The sequence below is a fragment of the Paroedura picta genome, chromosome 5 (assembly GCF_049243985.1).
Source record: "Paroedura picta isolate Pp20150507F chromosome 5, Ppicta_v3.0, whole genome shotgun sequence".
Taxonomy (NCBI): Eukaryota; Metazoa; Chordata; class Lepidosauria; order Squamata; family Gekkonidae; genus Paroedura; species Paroedura picta.
Window position 1 is genome coordinate 51,703,183 of NC_135373.1, and position 19,393 is coordinate 51,722,575.

General features: G+C 43.4%; 1 protein-coding gene across 4 annotated transcripts in view; it reads left to right on the plus strand.

The window, feature by feature from the left end:
* Nucleotides 1-19,393, plus strand: part of ITPR2 (inositol 1,4,5-trisphosphate receptor type 2) — a 228,630-nt gene that overhangs the window by 40,150 nt on the left and 169,087 nt on the right. For all 4 annotated transcript variants that reach the window (XR_013231068.1, XM_077337917.1, XM_077337918.1 and 1 more), the window contains exons 3-9: nucleotides 4,272-4,387; nucleotides 5,223-5,309; nucleotides 6,549-6,707; nucleotides 14,062-14,160; nucleotides 14,768-14,851; nucleotides 17,328-17,474; nucleotides 17,619-17,714. Coding sequence is in view for 3 of the 4 variants with exons in the window: in XM_077337917.1 (XP_077194032.1) it covers nucleotides 4,272-4,387; nucleotides 5,223-5,309; nucleotides 6,549-6,707; nucleotides 14,062-14,160; nucleotides 14,768-14,851; nucleotides 17,328-17,474; nucleotides 17,619-17,714 (788 nt within the window). In the remaining variant the exon portion in view is untranslated. The remainder of the gene's footprint in view (nucleotides 1-4,271; nucleotides 4,388-5,222; nucleotides 5,310-6,548; nucleotides 6,708-14,061; nucleotides 14,161-14,767; nucleotides 14,852-17,327; nucleotides 17,475-17,618; nucleotides 17,715-19,393) is intronic.

Genomic DNA, 19,393 nt, shown 5'->3' on the forward strand with positions numbered 1-19,393 from the left:
GAACACAGTTGATGTTGTTTATCTTGATTTAAGTAACACTTATGATAAAGCTCTCCAAACATTTTGATGGGTAAATGAAAGGACTGTGGACTGGACTGTAGGATAGGTAGCTATTTAATACAGAACGGGTTGGAGAAAGATTAGTTGTTGGTGGGATTTCATCTGATTGGAGGGGGCCATCTAGTATGGTGCCACAAGGTTTGGTTCCTGGCCTAGTTCATTTCAGTATTTTTAGAAATGATGTATATCTGAATGAGGGGGTGGAGAGGCTACTCATTAAACTTGCTGATAACACCAAAATAGGAGGAGTAACAAACATACTGGAAGATAAAGATAGAATTCAGTGAGATTGGAACACACTGGACGGGTGGGCAGATGTGAAGAAGGTACAATTCAACCAGGGTAACTGCAGAGTTCTATGTCTGGATAACAAAAATGAGAAGAATGCATATTGAAAGTTCACTGAAATGGGTTTCTTCTTGATGGACCTAGACATCCTTGGTCTGAGAAATGTCTGCTGCTCTGTGATTGGGAAACTTGGGAGGCAGCTTCTGTTAGCTGACGGTAGTTTGGGCCTCTTTGCCTTCACCTCCCTTAACTTCTTGCAGATACTAATTCCATATCACAGTTCTAACCTATTGGAGGCTATTTTCAGAGACATGTGCCCTTGTGGAACCTATAGACCAGAATCTGTGACTCATTTCTTTTTCTGTAAGCTGTATGCCAGTGAAGATCTCTGTTCTAGTTTCTCTCCTGGCTTTCTGTGCTCATTCTGCAAATTATCACACTTTAAATATTCTTGTGGGGAATGATGAAAGGTTGCTGCTAAGTATATTTCAGCAGGTTCAAAAATTCTGGAAATCAGCATATAGAGTCCGTTGTACATACATGCAAGATGATTTTGCATGATGCTCTAGATAGGGGAACTGATGCCCCTATTTGCACACACAAACTTTATATTCTCCATTGTGGATCCAAGTCTGATTCATGAAAAGGTAGCAGAAATGTTTACTCGAGTTGTTTTTCTTTTCTTTTTTGTTTATTGTTATTTATAATTACATTTATTGTGTTGCTTATGATTTGAGTAAGGCCTTTCCTGGATGGGCAGCAGAATGATGCCACTTTATGGCTGTTCTTGATTATTTGAGAGCCATGTCCACATGTCTTGAAAACAGGAGCCAGCACTCTTTCCAGCTATTGTTCATATTTCATATCTGTTACCTTCCTTCATCTGCAGGCAAATTTAATTCAAATTCTTAGTATCTTTCTGCGTGAAGCCTCAGGCAATTATTTTAAATATTTTAATTTATTTTTGCATTTGTGTGCTGCCCTTTTCCACAGGCTCAGGATGGATCACAACAATAAAATAAAACAATAAAATTGACATATAAAATCCTGAAAAACTAAAAAATTAAGTAAAAAATCAAACCATTACAAAAGGGGCTGCCTCCTTCTCTCTAGCAAAAGAGGGGCCCCAAAAGTATGTTCTTGAAGATCACTAGGTGGATGATAGGTATTTTCAGTACGGAAGCCAGAATTTTTGATGGTATTTCTAGGCCTCAACTAGGCCTGGTGGAACAGGTCTTTCTTACAGGCCCTGTGGAACTGTCTGAGGTCCTGCAGGGCCCTGATCTCACTGGGTAAAGCTGGTGACAGGGCTGAAAAGGCTGTGGCCCTGGTTGAGACCTCTTTGGGGCTGAAGATCTTTGCTCACTGAATCTTAATTCTCTTGGAGGAAGTTAGTGGAGGAGATGGAGGCATGTTCTGTGTTTACATCTTACACCTTTATGTTTTGTAAATATGGTGATGAAAATACCTGTAGAGGAGCTTGGTGGGTGGGAGAGGGTGCTTAATCCTGCCCATATCCTTTTGTTATCCACAAATGGGCATATTGTTCTGATGGCCAGGTTTGTTGATTGTTCAACATGCAGGTTAAATCTGTTAGTTCAGAGCTTAGTTGTGTACAGTCAAGGGTCGGAGTGCTATTTTAGGAATAAAGTCCAAACGAGGCTTGTTGATTTAGGAAAGAAATGGACATCCCGAATGGTTAAGAAACTCCCATACTATGGTAAATGAAGAGCTGGGTTTTTTTATTCCTTTCTTTTCACTACCTGAAGGAGTCCCAAAGTGGCTTACAAACACCTTTCCTTTCATCTCCCCGCAACAGACACCCTGTGAGGTAGGTGGGGCTGAGAGAGCACTAAGATAACTGTTCTGCAAGAACAGCTCTAAGAGGACAGTGACTAGGTCCAAGGTCACCCAGCTGGCTGCATGTGGAAGAGTAGAGAATCAAACCTGGTTCTCCAGATTAGAATCTGACACTCTAACCATGCTGGCTCTCAAAGCAAGAACAGGAAAATAAGTACAGGTGTTCTGTTGCTCAACACTAGGATGGAGGGGTTGCAGAGAGCACATGGAGGTAAAACTAGACTGGCCATTTTGTCTGAAGACAGTTGGCAAGCTCCCACCGCTGGGCTCCAGGTCCTGCAGGGTTTCTTTGCTCTAGCAGAAGCCAATAGTAAGGATAAAAACCATAGAGATGAGTGAATTCCTAGAGCATTATGATGACACTTTGGGATACAAACTGGAAGTGATTCTGTTTCTGGGCACCAAAATATTTACAATGCTTTCCAGCACTCAGCTAGCAATATTAGGATAGAAAAAGAATCATGAAGAGAATCTGGTTTGTCAGAAGGAAGCCCCTAGCCCTATTCACAAAAGAAATGTAAATATCCCCCACAGTTGTGTGATTCGGCCACCGAAGCAGCTGGTCCCGCCCCTAGCCGCCAGCACCATGCCGTGGGAGGAGGGCGGAGGTGCGGGTGTCGGTGTGCCGGTCGATGCACACATGCAGGCACAGAGCTCTGCGCCTGCGTGTGTGCACCTGTCATTGCGCTGCCACCCACGCCCCCCCTCCCACGGCGTGGTGCTGGCTGCTACCGGCAGGAACGGCTGCAGCAATCAATAATGTTCTGAAGCTTTAGGAACCAGTTGAGGTTTTGTCTGAGGCTTCCGGCCTTTGAGAACCACAACTTCAAGGTTGTTCTGTCCTTAGGAAAATGCTGGCTGGACCTGTGAATGGGATGGCTTGAACTTGTAAAATTAATGGAAGAGAAGCTGCAACATAACCATGTACTTTCCTTTGAAGGACAGAGCTTTGTTCCAATGTCCACTTTCAAGTCTGCTGTAGCACATTTTCATTTTGTAGCTGTTTTCCAAAGACATATTGCCTGCCCATCCTAGTTTATTTAAAGTTTAGTCTGTGGTTTTAAAAATTGTACGTATTTCCACTTCACATTAAAAAGACACAGCAGCACATTGTTGTTGGCAAAGCCTTGCTGACCTTCCTGTAAAGAACCCCTGCCAATTAGGGATCCACTCTTAGTAGTGGCTGGTTTTGCTTTGTCTTGGAATCGTTGAGTGCCAGAGCAGCCTCGCGGCTTTGAAGAAAAGAAGGGTTTAAAGGCATGTTGACTTAATGAGTTCAAGTAGGAAAAAAATTGGATTTAGCCCAAGAAATAACTCAATCCCAATAGAATTTGGACATAATTTGTAATGTGTTTCAGGAAAGGCTGTTCAGATACTCCTCCTGTGGGAGGCTGCTGTGGGTTGCACTGATTCATAGATGATGCTCGGCTTGTGCTGCTGCTGGCCTCTTCTGACAGCCTACAAAATGGGGGGTGGGGTGGAGTGGGGGGGGGCTGCACCTCCAAGATAGTCTGGGCCTGTCAAGTTGCCAACCTTCAGGTGGAGCCTTGAGAGCTCCTGGAATTACAGACTAGATAGATTTATTCTTCTGGGGGAAAATGGGACCCTTTGTGAGACCCTGATGCTTATTTTCCTCCATTGTGAGAACTGTCACTCGATTCCTACTCTTTGCTTCCTGTCATTTAACCTTGAAGACTAGCCAGGACCCAGGGGAACTAGGAATGTTCCCCAAATTCTCTGGAGCACGTGGGCTTCTTTGAGAGACAAGTCAGCCTGGAAAAGATTCTCTGAAATAGAAAAACCAAATACTTGCCTGCAGTGGCAAGAAAGGCAACTGGCTGGCTGTTTGGAGGGGTGTTTGTCAGGCCTTTATGGTGTCATCAAAAGACTGTACAGGCCCTTTTATGCAGACATGGCAAGGAGGAAGAAAAGAGAGAAGGCTTGTAGTATGATCCTAAGCAAGTGTCCTCAGAAGTAAGTCATAGGATTTGTTTAGGGCTTGCTTCCAGGTTATTGTAAGTAGGATTGAGGCATTAAAAGTGATTTTGTTTTCTTGTCCTCAGATTGCCTCTTTAAAGTATGTCCTATGAACCGATATTCTGCACAGAAGCAATACTGGAAAGCCAAGCAGGCAAAACAAGGGAATCACACGGAAGCGGCACTGCTGAAGAAACTGCAGGTGAGAAGGGCTTTGGCATCCAGAACTAGGCATGTGCACGCATGCAAAATAATTGGTACCATTTTGGTATCAGCCAGAACCAATTTGGCTGAATCCGAAATGCACAAATTACCCCTTCACCTTTTTGTATTTGGCTGCATCAATCTGGCCAAATCTGAAAGGTTTTGGGGTCTTTGGGCACATGCTTCTGCTCCCCCCCTTCCCAGGCAGCAACATTTCCACTGACTGAGATGGTGGGGAGTGGGGGGGGGGGGGAGCGCCCACCAAATAGCTGGTGATGACAGGTGTCCCACCTGCTCCCTTTTAATCTCTTCCCAGCTGGGGTTTTTAAAAAATCAATCATTTTATTGGTTTTCAGAGATAGAATGAACCATTTGGACACATAAGTGCTCATATGTATTTTGAGGGGGGGGGATGAACAATGTAGGAACACCAGCATGGTCAACCAATTCTTTGTCATTCTGAGAACCTGATCTCATTTTTTAATCCCCCCCCATGGAGGTAAACTATCTGACAACATTTTTTTTCCAGCTAGAAAATGTACTGAGGGGGGTTTTCCAAACCATTTTCCTCTTTGATGAAATTTAGGATACCTGGGCCTGCTTGGAAAAGGCAACAACAAAAGTAGTTTATTTCAAACATGGAACCATTTCTAATGTGTGGTTGAGCCCTACATGTATGTTGGGAATTAATTTTGCATTCAAAGAGTAGGACTGTGAACCTGGGCCTGACTTGTTAAAAAATGCATTGTGTTGTTTGTCCTTGAAGCTGTGTGTAGCTCTGGTTAGTGGTAGAGGCTGAGGCCTGTTTGTAATCTTTGGCTTCAACCTTGCAGCATGCAGCGGAACTGGAGCAAAAACAGAATGAATGTGAGAACAGGAAGTTGCTGGGAGAAATTGTCAAGTACAGTAACGTCATACAGGTGAGTTCTGACCACAAAGCTCCCTAAAAGGGAGGGCAGATGAGGGCTTAATGTCACTAGCTGTCAAGGAAGTGACATCACTGTGCTGTGCAACTCAGTTCTGCCTCAGCTCCACAATGGATGTGGCAGAATAAGTGTTGTGATAGGTAAAGTTAGTAGGCAGGAGCTGTGATCACATTGTCTGAAAGCAGATGAGGAGGACAGGGCACCTCTCTCTTGAGAATATTTGAGCAAGTGGTGCTTTCACCGCTCCTCATGGCAGGCCCCACCAACCCTTGTCCTCTTTTCACGATCCCTTTTGTCCTCCTCTCCACCTCTTTCTGGGCTCCTCTGTGTAGAGATTTTGTTTTGCCACCCCTGAGGGCAGGAACAGATTGGTATGTAACTATGTAGAGTGTCCTGAACGCATGAAGTTCCCTTCTTCCAACCCCAGCCATGCATCCATCTAGCTTAGCATGCCAGTTCCTTTCTATGGTATAGGGCAGAGAGAGGTCTTTTCCAACACCTGCTGGTTTGAGATGTCTTCAACAGTTTCGGAGAGCCTGTAAGAATAAGCTATTTTGCTAGGCCTACGGTTGAGGCCAGGAACCCCACCCATGAAGTGCAGATCTGCCCATTATAAATTAAGATTTTTAAGGAGGCAGATTTTAATAATATAATTTAAATGTACATTTAAATAGTAATTGTTTTAACTATGTAAATTATATTATTTTGTATGTTTTAATTTGTTGTTATCCACCCTGAACCAATTGGGACAGCAGACTATAAAATAAAGTGTTATTATTATTATATTAAATGGAGATTGAACCTATGTCTTCCTTCATATAATGCACATGTTCTACTAATTGGCTCTTCCCCAGGATACATTACTGGCTTAATGAAACTGTATAAATAGGGTTGGATCTAAGTATGTTTTCCTGTTGCCATAATAGTGGTCATGCTGGCATGGGCACTTCTAATAGAAGAGTACATAAGGTTGATTTTTGTGAAATACTCCTTCTTGCCAAAAAAGCCCACCCTGCTCCCACATTTTCCTCACCATCTGCTGGAGCAGAATTTCAGGGTCGCCAAGGAGGGACGGGGAAGGTTCATGTGATGCTGGCTATGTACCCACATCACCAGGCAGCTTGGTTGTGCAAGAGAAACCACAGAGGTAGCGATCTCAGTTCTGTGTTGGGCTATGACTGTAGTGTCCATGTGTAGGTGTATGTAGGTGTGTGCTTATTGTACTATTGACAGCTGCTTCACATCAAAAGCAACAAGTACCTTACAGTCAACAAGCGATTGCCAGCCCTGTTGGAGAAGAATGCTATGCGGGTCGCTCTGGATGCTGCTGGGAACGAGGGGTCATGGTTTTACATCCAGCCGTTTTGGAAGCTGAGAAGTGAAGGCGACAATGTAAGTGAATGGAAAATAAAAGGTTTCTGGGGAGAGAATTGAGGCCAGGGCCACTACACCATCCAGAATGTTTCTGGCCAGCTTGGTGTTGTGGTTAGGAGTGCGGTCTTCTAATCTGGCAATCTGGCTTTGATTCTCCGCTCCTCCCCCACACGCAGCCAGCTGGGTGACCTTGGGCTTGCCACGGCACTGATAAAGCTGTTCTGACTGAGCAGTGATATCAGGCTCTCTCAGCCTCACCTCCCTCACAGGGTGTTTGTGGTGGGGAGAGGAAAGGGAAGGCGACTGTAAGCTGCTTTGAGATCTCCCCATCCTCCTTCATCCTCGTGGATCTCTTACCACTCCACTCTTCAATGCTTTATGCTCAAAATAGGACTCAATGCATCTTGGAATATCCTTTTAAAAATTAGAATGGATTCCATGTGGAGTTCTCTTGTAATACAAGGCTTTAAATGTATAAGTACTTCCCATGTATATAATCTCATGAAAGGGGGAAGAAACATACATCTAATTCTGAACTTGACTTCAGAGACGAGATGCAGAAAGGGAAGGTATTTTTACAATCCTTGGGAAGCTCCCAAGGATGCAGAAGAATGCTAACAGGTAGACAAAAAAAAAGAATATGTGTGTGTGTGGTTCAACCCCAGCAAAACAGAAAGCCATCTCCACGATCTTGGTTGATGTTATGCCAGGGAACCCCAAACAATGAGTCATTTTAAACCAAAGAAAGTAACGAATGGCCAAAGGGTTGGGAAGAGAGTGTTGCCCGTGTGGTTGGGATTGGGCCAAGGCATGGTGGGGCATGGAGGAAGTGGTGGTGAGAAGAAGGCAGAGGAGGAGAGCAAGTCGAGGCTCTCTTATTTCAGGAACTTTTCAAGGAATTATGGCTCTTGATTTCTGTCTCTGAATGACTAATTCTGCAGGTTTGTTTTCTATAATGCATTATCTGGTCTTACCTGATGGTAAGTAAATTTTATGTGCAGCATGGCATGTGAAAACACGTTGCGATAAGTAATGGGTGGGGGCACTTTTTCATCGTTGAATGTTTTGGTGTTAAAAGACACGCATCAGTGTATATGTATGTTTGTTTATGAGCATGGAGATTCCCAACTAGGTTACCAGTTTCTGTTTCATATTTGTAAAAACAAATAGTGGAAAAAATGAATTCAGATAATTAGTTTTGGCTTTATTTAAGGGGGGCATTTAATATAATACAGTTTAAAAATCTTGGTTCCTTGCCTGGTCAGATATTGTCAAGTAGCAATCACGTTGTGGAAGAAACATGGCTCAGTGGTAGTGCGCTTACTCTGTGCACAGAAAGACCCACACTCAGTTTCTGGTCTCTAAAAGATCACTGCCTGAGATCCTTGGCAGTGACATTCAATCAGAGCAGATGATCTGGTTGATGACAGACAACTGATGACAGACATCTGGTTGATGACAGACAACAGTTGGCTCAGACAACTGAGAGCACGTGGAGAGAGCTACTGGGGAGAGTTGCTGCTGACCAGGTGAGGCTATTGTTCTGCCTGGGTGAGGTGATTGCTGGGTAATTGTTGGGAGGATTAAAAAGGGCTACTCCTCACCAGAGGCGCGAGCCTTTGGCAAGAGACAAAGGGCTCTTGGCCTGTGGCTCTTAGCCTGGGGTTCTTGGCCGAGCAATTAGAATCAGTAGATTATATTTCCCTAGTACTTGCACTGCCTAGACATTACAATGGACCTCCAGGACACTCATCCCATCATCTGCAGTGAGTGTGACATGATTGCCTTCCTCCCAGAAGACAAGATGGACTACAGCTGCCCCAAGTGTAAGCTGGTAAAACTTTTGGAGGAAAAGATTAGGGGATTAGAAAACAAAATTATTACTCTGACCCAAAGCAAGAAAGGGGAGGAGTTCGTAGTCCAGAGCTCTGCAACATGGAATAAAGAGAATAAAGAGAATACAACCAGTCCTGAAGAGGACAAGGAGATTGACCACAATAGGGAGCCTCTGCAGGCAGTTCGGAAAAAGACTGAACGGCGAAGGGCGAGACAGTTCTCGGGGCCTTTGGAGCTCCAGAATAGATTTCAGGCCCTTGCAGAGGAGGTGCAAGGGTCAACAAGGGAAGAGGTCCCAAAACAAACTCTAAGACAAAGGGAAGAGGCCACGGGGACAGAAGGAAATGGAGTTGAGAAGAAAAAAAAAAGGAGAGTACTGGTAATTGGAGACTCCCTGCTAAGAGGAATGGATCGCCACGTGGCTGGGCCCGACCCCCTAACCCGAGAGGTGTGTTGCTTGCCAGGGGCAAAAATTAAAGATGTTTCAGAAAGGCTGCCCAAACTCCTCAAATCTACGGATCGCTACCCATTTGTGATGGTCCATGTGGGAACGAATGACATGTCCCTGAATACCATCGCTCCTATTAAAAAAGACTATCAAGATCTGGGGAGGAAGCTCAAGCAAATGGGGGCACAAGTGGTATTCTCTTCAATCTTGCCTGTCAAGGGAAGAGGAATGCGTCGGGAGAGGAAGATAATGGAGGTGAATCACTGGCTGCGTAGTTGGTGCCGGCAGGAGAGATTTGGTTTCTGGGACCATGGGATAGGCTTTCTTGAGGAAGGCCTACTAGCACCTGATGGACTGCACTTATCAAAACTGGGGAAGAATGTGTTTGGCAGGAACCTGGGGAGATTCATCAGGAGAGCTTTAAACTAAAGCCACTAGGGGAAGGAGACGATCAACATAGGGAGTGTATGGAAGGAAAACTATCGGAGGCAGCCCAACCGGCAAGGCCAGCTCATAGGGAACCAAAAGTAAAAGGATTCAGATGTCTTTATACTAACGCCCGAAGCATGGGCAATAAAAAGGAAGAGCTGGAACTTCTCATGCTGATGGAAAGGTATGATCTAGTAGGCATCACAGAAACTTGGTGGAATGATTCTCATGACTGGAATGTAATGGTGGATGGATATGAACTGTTCAGAAAAAACAGAATAGATCGAAGAGGTGGAGGAGTGGCACTGTATGTGAGAAAAGGGCTTACCTGTCAGGAAATTCTAGTGAAGGAGAGCATATCTACAGTGGAAAGCATCTGGGTGAAAATAAGCGAGGGGAAAACAAACAGTGTGGTGGTTGGTGTCTGCTACCGACCGCCTGACCAACGAGAGGATGTGGATGCTGCACTTTGTGAGCAGCTTGAGAAAATATCCAAACGGCAGGACCTTGTCATCATGGGTGACTTCAATTTCCCAGATGTGTGCTGGGAAACAAACTCTGCGAATCGTCCTCAGTCATGCAAGTTTCTGACCTGCCTGGCTGACAATTTCATTTATCAAATGGTAGATGAACCCACAAGAGGTTCAGCCATACTGGACTTAATACTGACCAACAGGCAAGAGTTGGTGGATGAGGTGAAGGAGGTGGGGACCCTAGGGGGAAGTGACCATGTCCTCATAGAATTCCTTTTGAGATGGGGAGCCAAGGAAGCTTGTAGCCAGACGCGGATGTTGGATTTTCGTAGGGCAAACTTTAATAAACTCAGAGACATGATGAGTGTCATACCATGGACGAGAATGCTGGAAGGGAAGGGAGCATGTGAAGGGTGGGCGCTACTCAAACAAGAGCTATTGCATGCTCAATCAATGACTATTCCAGAAAGACGAAAACACTGCAGGAGCTCTAAGAAGCCTATTTGGATGAACAGAGAACTTCAAGAGGAACTAAGAAAGAAAAGGAAAATGTTCAGGAAATGGAGGGAAGGACAGAGCTCTAAAGAAGAGTACCTACAGGTTACTAGGCACTGTAGATCAATCATCAGAAAGGCCAAAGCTGAGAGTGAGCTAAGATTGGCCAGGGAAGCCCATTGTAACAAGAAAAGATTTTTCAGTTACGTGAGGAGCAAACGTAAAGTAAAGGAGGCAATAGGCCCGCTGTTGGGTGCGGATGGACAAACTCTAACGAAAGATGCAGAGAAAGCAGAAAGGCTTAGTGCCTATTTTACATCTGTTTTTTCCCACAGGTCTAAGTGTTTAGGCTCATCTAGAGATGGCTGTAGCCAAAGGATAGTGTCTGGGTGGCAGGTTAACATGGATAGAGAGGTGGTCGAGAGGCATTTAGCTGCACTGGATGAGTTCAAATCCCCTGGTCCAGATGAAATGCACCCGAGAGTACTCAAAGAACTTTCCAGAGAACTTGCACAGCCCTTGTCCATCATCTTCGGAACCTCTTTAAGGACTGGAGATGTCCCGGAGGACTGGAAAAGAGCAAACGTTATTCCGATCTTCAAAAAAGGGAGGAAGGATGACCCGGGAAACTACAGACCAGTGAGTCTGACCTCTGTTGTGGGGAAGATAATGGAGCAGATATTAAAGGGAGCGATCTGCAAACATCTGGAGGACAATTTGGTGATCCAAGGAAGTCAGCATGGATTTGTCTCCAACAGGTCCTGCCAGACCAACCTAGTTTCCTTTTTTGACCAAGTAACAGGTTTGCTGGATCGGGGAAATTCGGTTGATGTCATTTACTTGGATTTTAGTAAAGCTTTTGACAAGGTTCCCCATGATGTTCTGATGGATAAGTTGAAGGACTGCAATATGGATTTTCAGATCGTTAGGTGGATAGGGAATTGGTTAGAGAACCGCACTCAAAGAGTTGTTGTCAATGGGGTTTCATCAGACTGGAGAGAGGTGAGTAGTGGGGTACCTCAGGGTTCGGTGCTCGGCCCGGTACTTTTTAACATATTTATTAATGATCTAGATGAGGTGGTGGAGGGACTACTCATCAAGTTTGCAGATGACACCAAATTGGGAGGACTGGCAAATACTCCGGAAGATAGAGACAGAGTTCAACGAGATCTGAACACAATGGAAAAATGGGCAAATGAGAACAAGATGCAATTTAATAAAGATAAGTGTAAAGTTCTGCATCTGGGTCAGAAAAATGAAAAGCATGCCTACTGGATGGGGGATACGCTTCTAGGTAGCACTGTGTGTGAACGAGACCTTGGGGTACTTGTGGATTGTAAACTAAACATGAGCAGGCAGTGTGATGCAGCGGTAAAAAAGGCAAATGCCATTTTGGGCTGTATCAACAGAGGCATCACATCAAAATCACAAGATGTCATAGTCCCATTGTATACGGCACTGGTCAGACCACACCTGGAGTACTGTGTGCAGTTCTGGAGGCCTCACTTCAAGAAGGACATCGATAAAATTGAAAGGGTACAGAGGAGAGCGACGAAGATGATCTGGGGCCAAGGGACCAAGTCCTATGAAGATAGGTTGAGGGACTTGGGAATGTTCAGCCTGGAGAAAAGGAGGTTGAGAGGGGACATGATAGCCCTCTTTAAGTATTTGAAAGGTTGTCACTTGGAGGAGGGCAGGATGCTGTTTCTGCTGGCTGCAGAGGAAAGGACACGCAGTAATGGGTTTAAACTTCAAGTACAACGATATAGGCTAGATATCAGGAAAAAGTTTTTCTCAGTCAGAGTCGTTCAGCAGTGGAATAGGCTGCCTAAGGAGGTGGTGAGTGCCCCCTCACTGGAAGTCTTCAAGCAAAGGTTGGATACACACTTTTCTTGGATGCTTTAGGATGCTTAGGGCTAATCCTGCGTTGAGCAGGGGGTTGGACTAGATGGCCTGTATGGCCCCTTCCAACTCTATGATTCTATGATTCTATGATTCTATGACAGCTTTCTTTGCTTGAAAATTAGGATATAACAAAGGGCATAGAAAATGATGCACATTAAAAAAAAAGTTATGGTCTTCTAGAAGACTCCGGGTGCACTAGAACTCCCTCTTCAAGCTTTATTCTTCCCCACCACAAATGCAGTTGTTTAGGTAGAACTCTGGGCTCCTGTGACCTTGTGATCTACTCTGGTGTGATTTGTGTGTGTGTTTACTTTGTGCATTTTCCTAAGCCCTCTGTCCTGTCCAGGTACTGCATGGAGCAGGCTCGGCCATGGCTAGCTCTTAGAAGGGTGACCTTCAAGGAATACCAGGGTTATGATGTGGGGGGAGGCAATGGCAAACCACCTCTGAACATCTCTTACCTGGCAGCCAGGCAACCTTAGGAGTTCCTGGCTACATAACATGCCATATGATAAAGAAATAAAATAAACACTGCATTGAGCCAACAATCAGATATGGCTTAACTGAGACGCAAGAGGCCAAAAACTAAGGTGTACAGAACAGTTTGTGACACCTCAGACACCTACAAATATTCATGTTTGTCTTTTCTCCGGAAGTCTTGTGGAGTAAGGGACCTCCAATCTTGCCCCTGCATTAAAGAGTAAGCTTCCGTGTGCATTTGCAAGGGAGTTCTTGAAAGTATTTGACCTTGGTCATTTGAAGGGCATCAATATCCTAATATTACTGATGCTGTCCTGAGAATGATTTTTATCAAATGTTTGCCAATGTGCGAAGCAAAACAGAAGCCATTTTTATGCATGTGTTCTAAACATAGCATGCATGTTTTTCATTAGTCACTTTGTGGTTCTAGCTTGTGTGTGGGGTAACTTCTGTGTATGCTGAGATATACAGTGAATTGCTATGAACACAACTCTCACTTGTAGGCTAAACTTCACTAGCTCTGGTTGTAGTGTGTGTTAATGTGGTTTCTTTTTATGAATTTGTACAACACTGTTGCTATTTTTGATTTTAGATGAAGGGCAGTTTTAAAGGTCAATTTTCTTGGGGCCAGCTTTTCTGGATATATTACTAAAACTGACAGTGGAAAAATCTCCACAACTTGTGGTTGGTTATCAGGACAGGTGATTTTGGTTGTTTTTGACTTTACAAACTCTCCAGATTTGTGGAAATGATTGGGCCTTTTGCCACAATAGGACCTATGTCCTTCAGTGCTCCCCTCCACGGTACTAGCAGCTCCAGGGAAAATCTGAAAATGTTCTTAATTTTTAAAGTCCTATTTAAAGGAATGCTGCTTCTAGCCTTTTAAAGAAAATCTTGGTTTTTGCATAGATGAGCATTTCTTCCTCATCAGATCTCAATTCAGCATTCATATTGGGCTTCTATTATAATTAGTAGAGATATTCAGCTCTCAAATGCAAAAACAGTAGAATTCTTTAAGAAGATTAAACTTTCTGCTCAGATTAAGATGAAAGGGCCAAATACTTTGAACTTTCCAAGACCATTCTAAGCAAAATACAGATAATTCTTTAGCTTGGTGGCCATTCCGCTTCCATAGCCTTTTGAAGTTCTGGAACCTATTAACCTATAATCAAAGCTGTGATTCCATAGTTCTCTTGTATGCTGGGCCTATGAACTTGAGATTCCTTAAAAACAACCCTTAAAATAATAACATGATGAAAGGAAATACAGCAATTGCATTGAACTGATGTCTACTTTGATTCTCTAGATTGTTGTAGGAGACAAAGTGGTCCTCATGCCAGTCAACGTGGGGCAGCCTCTTCATGCCAGCAACATTGAACTCCTGGACAACCCAGGATGCAAAGAGGTGAGTCTGCCAAGAGCTGATGTAGCTGACAAGCCAGGGACCTAGCAAGTAGGAGCTTCTCACTGGAGTAGGGCTTGAGGTCAATACAAGATAGAGGGGAAAGGGAAGCTAGTCTTAGGATAATTGTAACTAAATGAGCAGGGCACATGCATCCCAAGTGATAAAATTCTAGAGGCTAAATTTGGAGCAGGCAATGTGTAGGAGGTGCCAGTTTAGTCTTGGAGAAGCCCATCAATGGGAACTCTGTGAACACAAGACTGATGCTACTAGAACCAAATCTCTGTCTAGTCCAGTGTTCTGTTTACAGCAGTTACCAGCTCATTGTCTCTGCCCGGAGTGTACAAATAGGGCATAAAACCCTTCCTTTTTTGTTTGTTCCTGTTGTCTGGTGTACAGCTTCAGAATGTAGAGAGTCAGATTACCTGCCCAAAAAGATTTTCTCCCCATGATTTTGGCTAGTTAACTTCCCATCTTCTTTTAATCTAGCAACATTAGATGTTGCACTAAATATGTGCAAGCAAAAGTTCAGGCAGGGTGAGAGATTAAAGAAAACATGGTGTGCATCTCACACAATGATACCAACAATGCTGTTTGCATTTGGCTGCAGGTGAATGCTGTTAATTGTAACACGAGCTGGAAAATAACCTTATTTATGAAATACAGCTGCTACAGAGAGGATGTGCTTAAAGGGGTAAGTATGAGTGATACAAATAATTGAGCATCTTGTGGAGTGGCCTGCCCAGAGAAGTCAGGAAGGATGCTAGTTCGGCTAGCAAGACCTATGCAAGACTGAATTATTCAGGAGGGATTTTTTTTTAACCAGATAAAAAGACTATACTGTAATGAAATATTTTCAGAGAGATGTTCTGTAAAGGAACAGGGTCCGTATTGCTGTGTCTTTTGATATGCACACAGCCACACAAAGAGGTTTTCCTTCAGTCCAGGAAAGGTTTACAGAAGGGTGTCTACCGGGTGATTGTGAATTCTGCTCATCACAATATAGACCCAGGATATTGATTGGCATTTCTGTGCAGTACAGACTTTTATTCAACCTTCCTTGCTGTAAAAAGTTTTTTTATAGTTATTTACGTATCTGTGGATCAGTAATTGATCTCTGAAAAAAAATCAATTTTGAATTGAAACATGTCAGGTCATTTTGTTATAGGTTATTTTGTTATCTGGAGAAAAACAGAACCTTTCCAAGGCAATTGGTACAATAAATTTTATATATCATTAATTTTTTAAGGACTAACCAAAATGGTTTCTAGATATACTCAGTTTTCACAATTTTTCTTCAGTGGTTGATTCCTTATACTCTTATCAACCAATTTTTATATATAGATAGGCCACCGGCTCTGTAAAGTATTGTGGGGAATGTCAGTCAAAAAACATGTTTATTAAATTTATTGGCTGCTGCTCTTGGACTAGCTGGCTCACTACAGTTTATAACAGTTAAAAGCAATAAAACATATTAAAAACATATTAAAATTCAGCCCCGTTTCATCTGAGATTGATCGACCCACTCTCCACACCCTTCTGCTGATCCCAAAGCCTCAGGGTGGATGTTTAGATGGTTATAGCTGATAGAAACTGGTTACATGTCATTCTATACTGGTCCTTTTGTTGACGGACAGTAACATAAAATGGGACCAAATATACAAAGAGGGCTACGGGGTAGGGAAACAATATCAAACAGGTAACTCACATTGATTGTGACCCGTCACGAGCCTCACGAGGATGGCAGGATATAAATCAAAGAAAGAAAGAAAGAAAGAAAGAAAGAAAGAAAGAAAGAAAGAAAGAAAGAAAGAAAGAAAGAAAGAAAGAAAGAAAGAAAGAAAGAAAGAAAGAAAGAAAGAAAGAAAGAAAGAAAGAAATTTTCCATATTTTTTAAATAAAAAAAACTGGTTTTTCATTGAAGGTGTTGTTTTTCAGATTTCCAGAACACATCTTTTATGCTATTAAAAGATAAGACACACATATTTTGGTTTTTCATAAACTGCATATTTTTATCATCCGTACACTTTTTACCTGTTTGATTACGCAACGGGCCCAGTCATGGTTACCATTTTAGAGCTTAAGAACTTCCAATTTTGAAGCAAATTCTTTGCTTCTTAAAAAAAGCTAATGTGAACATAAAACACCCACATGCTGACTTTTTGCACATTTGTGTACATTGCAAATACATTTGCATGCAGCAGTCTTCTGGTGGAATTTGGGGTTGATGTAGCAACCCAAAAGAGTGCACAAAAGCAGAAGCAGCAGGAAGGGGGGATGACCCATAAGTAAAGTGGTGAGTTGGGGAGGGAGACATATAGACAAGGAGCAGACTGGAAAATCAGATTTCTTCCCATAGCTTCCTTCTTGTTGACTTTTGAAGCCATTCTTACATGTGAGGGATCACACATTACATTGCTGTGAATGTGGCTAGATGTAAGAAACACAACTGGCCCATATTGTCCTTGTTCATCAATTATGCAGAACGATTATTTATTTGTCAGGTGGTGGTCTCCCCCTTGTGTCTCCCTGTATTTACAGAGGAAGAGAACACACTCTGTCTCTCAGCTATAGAAAGGAAAGTGTTGATGTTTTGGGTTTAGATTATGAGACCCAGCTTGGTGTAGTGAACAGTGTCCTCTAATTTGATTCCCCATTCCTCTAGATGCAGCCAACTGGATGACCTTGGGCCAGGCTCAGTTCTCAGAGCTCTCTCAGCCTCACCTACCTTACTGGGGTGGGGAAAGAAAGGATAGGTGATTGTAAGCAGCTTTGAGACTCTTTTGGGTAGTAAAAAGCAGGGTTACAAAAACACAGCTTCTTCCAAAGCATTTATATTTATGAGAAACACATAGATATCAGAACGAATATTTATAACAACTTTGGCAATACTTATTTTCTTAATAACAGCAAATATTCTTTTTAGATTTCCCCCCTTGTGTTTCAAATGTACCCATTCAGTCAGTTTAGTTATTTTTGTGATTTGCCAGGCTTTAAAAAAAAATCCCTTTTCTAATGGAGGGAGATTTAGAAATATGGCAGTTTTTGGCTACCATCATTTTTGGCAGTTGTCTGAAACTGAGAATAATATTTAGCATAATTTAAAGAAGGCTGATTCCGTTAGAGTGATAGCTCTAATAACTCTGGTCAATTCCTTTTTGTTTATCCAGGGGGATGTTGTCAGATTGTTCCATGCTGAACAGGAGAAGTTTCTTACCTGTGATGAGTATCAGAAGAAACAGCACATCTTTCTTCGGACAACTTTGCGTCAGTCGGCCACTTCTGCGACGAGTTCTAAAGCCCTGTGGGAAATCGAGGTTAGCATGGGTGCTAATTCCGATGGTTTCCCCAACAAGAGACCTCACACTATTTAACTCCTTAGGGCTTTGATGAAGAAATATAACCATCTTACAGCCGCCTTATTGTATGTGATTGTTCTCTATGGGCCTTCTTTCCTGTAGGTAGTGCACCACGATCCGTGCCGCGGAGGTGCGGGACAGTGGAACAGCCTCTTTAGATTTAAGCATCTGGCAACTGGAAACTATTTGGCTGCAGAGGTGAGAATTGGTCTTACTGAATACAGTCAAGAATGCTGTACTGGGATTGTTTGTGTCCAGCCTGTACGTAGTAGAGTCTCAGGAGAGTGGCTGCAGTTGAAACATCAAATTTCATGAGAATTCATATGCAAGGTTCTTTGTGTGAAGGGCTATCCACCCGCTTTGGGCAGAGCATAACCGTGTTATTCTTGATTTGGTTTTCCAAGACAGCCACAGCAGCTAAATAACGTAGAACGGTGGTCCCCTGGCACCGGGCCTGGCTCCCTCTCCCCACCACCCCCGCAGTAAGAAACTTCCCAGGCCGCAAGCTTGTGGCCCGGCAAGCTTCTTACTCTGGGAGGGGGGAGAGAGGAAAGCAGGGCCACACACGCGCAATGTGCATGTGCGGCCGGGCAGTACATGCGCACATATGCCATACGTGGCATGCACGTTTTTGGTCGCGCATGGCGCTTGCGCAGCATGTGTAGCCGGGCAATCACCCTCCCTGCTGCTGCTGGTCCACAACCTGTAAAAGGTTGCAGACCACTGACGTAGAGCGTTCCTTAGTGCATGTCTGTGAATAGACTGGGCTTCTTGTGCAACATGGGCAAGCCTGTATTAAAAATCCCAGCACTTTGGGATACTGTAGCTTTCCAGCCACCTTCCCTCAACATCCTTTTCTGAACTGTGGAGGGAGACAAATGATTAGATTAGGAGCCATGCTGGTCTGAGAAACAGAATGACTGTTCTCTCCGTCATAGCGGAGGAAGAGTGTCTGTTTTTGAGTCTGAGGAACATGGAGCCTGCTGCTGGTTTAAAAGGTTCCTGACTTCCAGGGAGTGTTTTTGCACATGTGCATACTTGATATGAAAAGAGCTTCTTTGCCCGGAAACTGGGATAATTGTGTGTCTAATTTCTTTCAAGCTTGACTTCTTAGGTCTTTTTTTTTTCTTTGCTATGTCCATGCAAAAGCAGATGTCTGGAGAGGGAAGGCTAACCCCTGGCTATTTTATTCTTTAACTTTAGATTTTATTCTAGGTTTGCAGAAAAGTATGACCTTGGGCGGCATGACCCTCCTCCCCACCACACGCAGTGTTTTTAAGGCTGTGCAGTGGGGTCAGCCATTGCTATTAGATATGTGAGCGCAGGATTAAGAACATCAGATTTCTAAAGGAATAGGCATGGAGGTTTGTTATGTGCTGCAGCTAGATTGTAAAGAATTTAGACAAGGCAAAGTGACCGCTTATCTGTGTTCTTTCATCTTAGAAAGATTAGGCCGCGTTGTGGATTATCAGTAACGTCACACGCATGGCCATTGTTTGTTTTGTTCTAATAACGATATCTGCAGTAAAATATGAAGAACAAACCACTGCAGGAACAGCCTGAACAGGTTTGGAATATGGGATCTGTTGCCTTTATTTTTTTAAGGTTCTGGACTCCAGTTCTCTTTGGAAGAAACCTGGAGCTTGCAGTTTAGGTTTAGTAGACATCTTCTCTGGCATCCCCAGAGAATACCCCCCCTTGATGTGCTTGCCTCAGCAGTCTTTTTCTCCTTTGAACCAGGCTGTTCAGGTCAAATGAATGCAAAAGTCTTGTTTTCTCTGTAAAATGTATTGCAGACTCTCAGTCTTCATTTGATGAACTGGGACTTACAGCCTTTCTTATGTTCCAGCTCAAGATAGTCATACCGATTTAAGCAA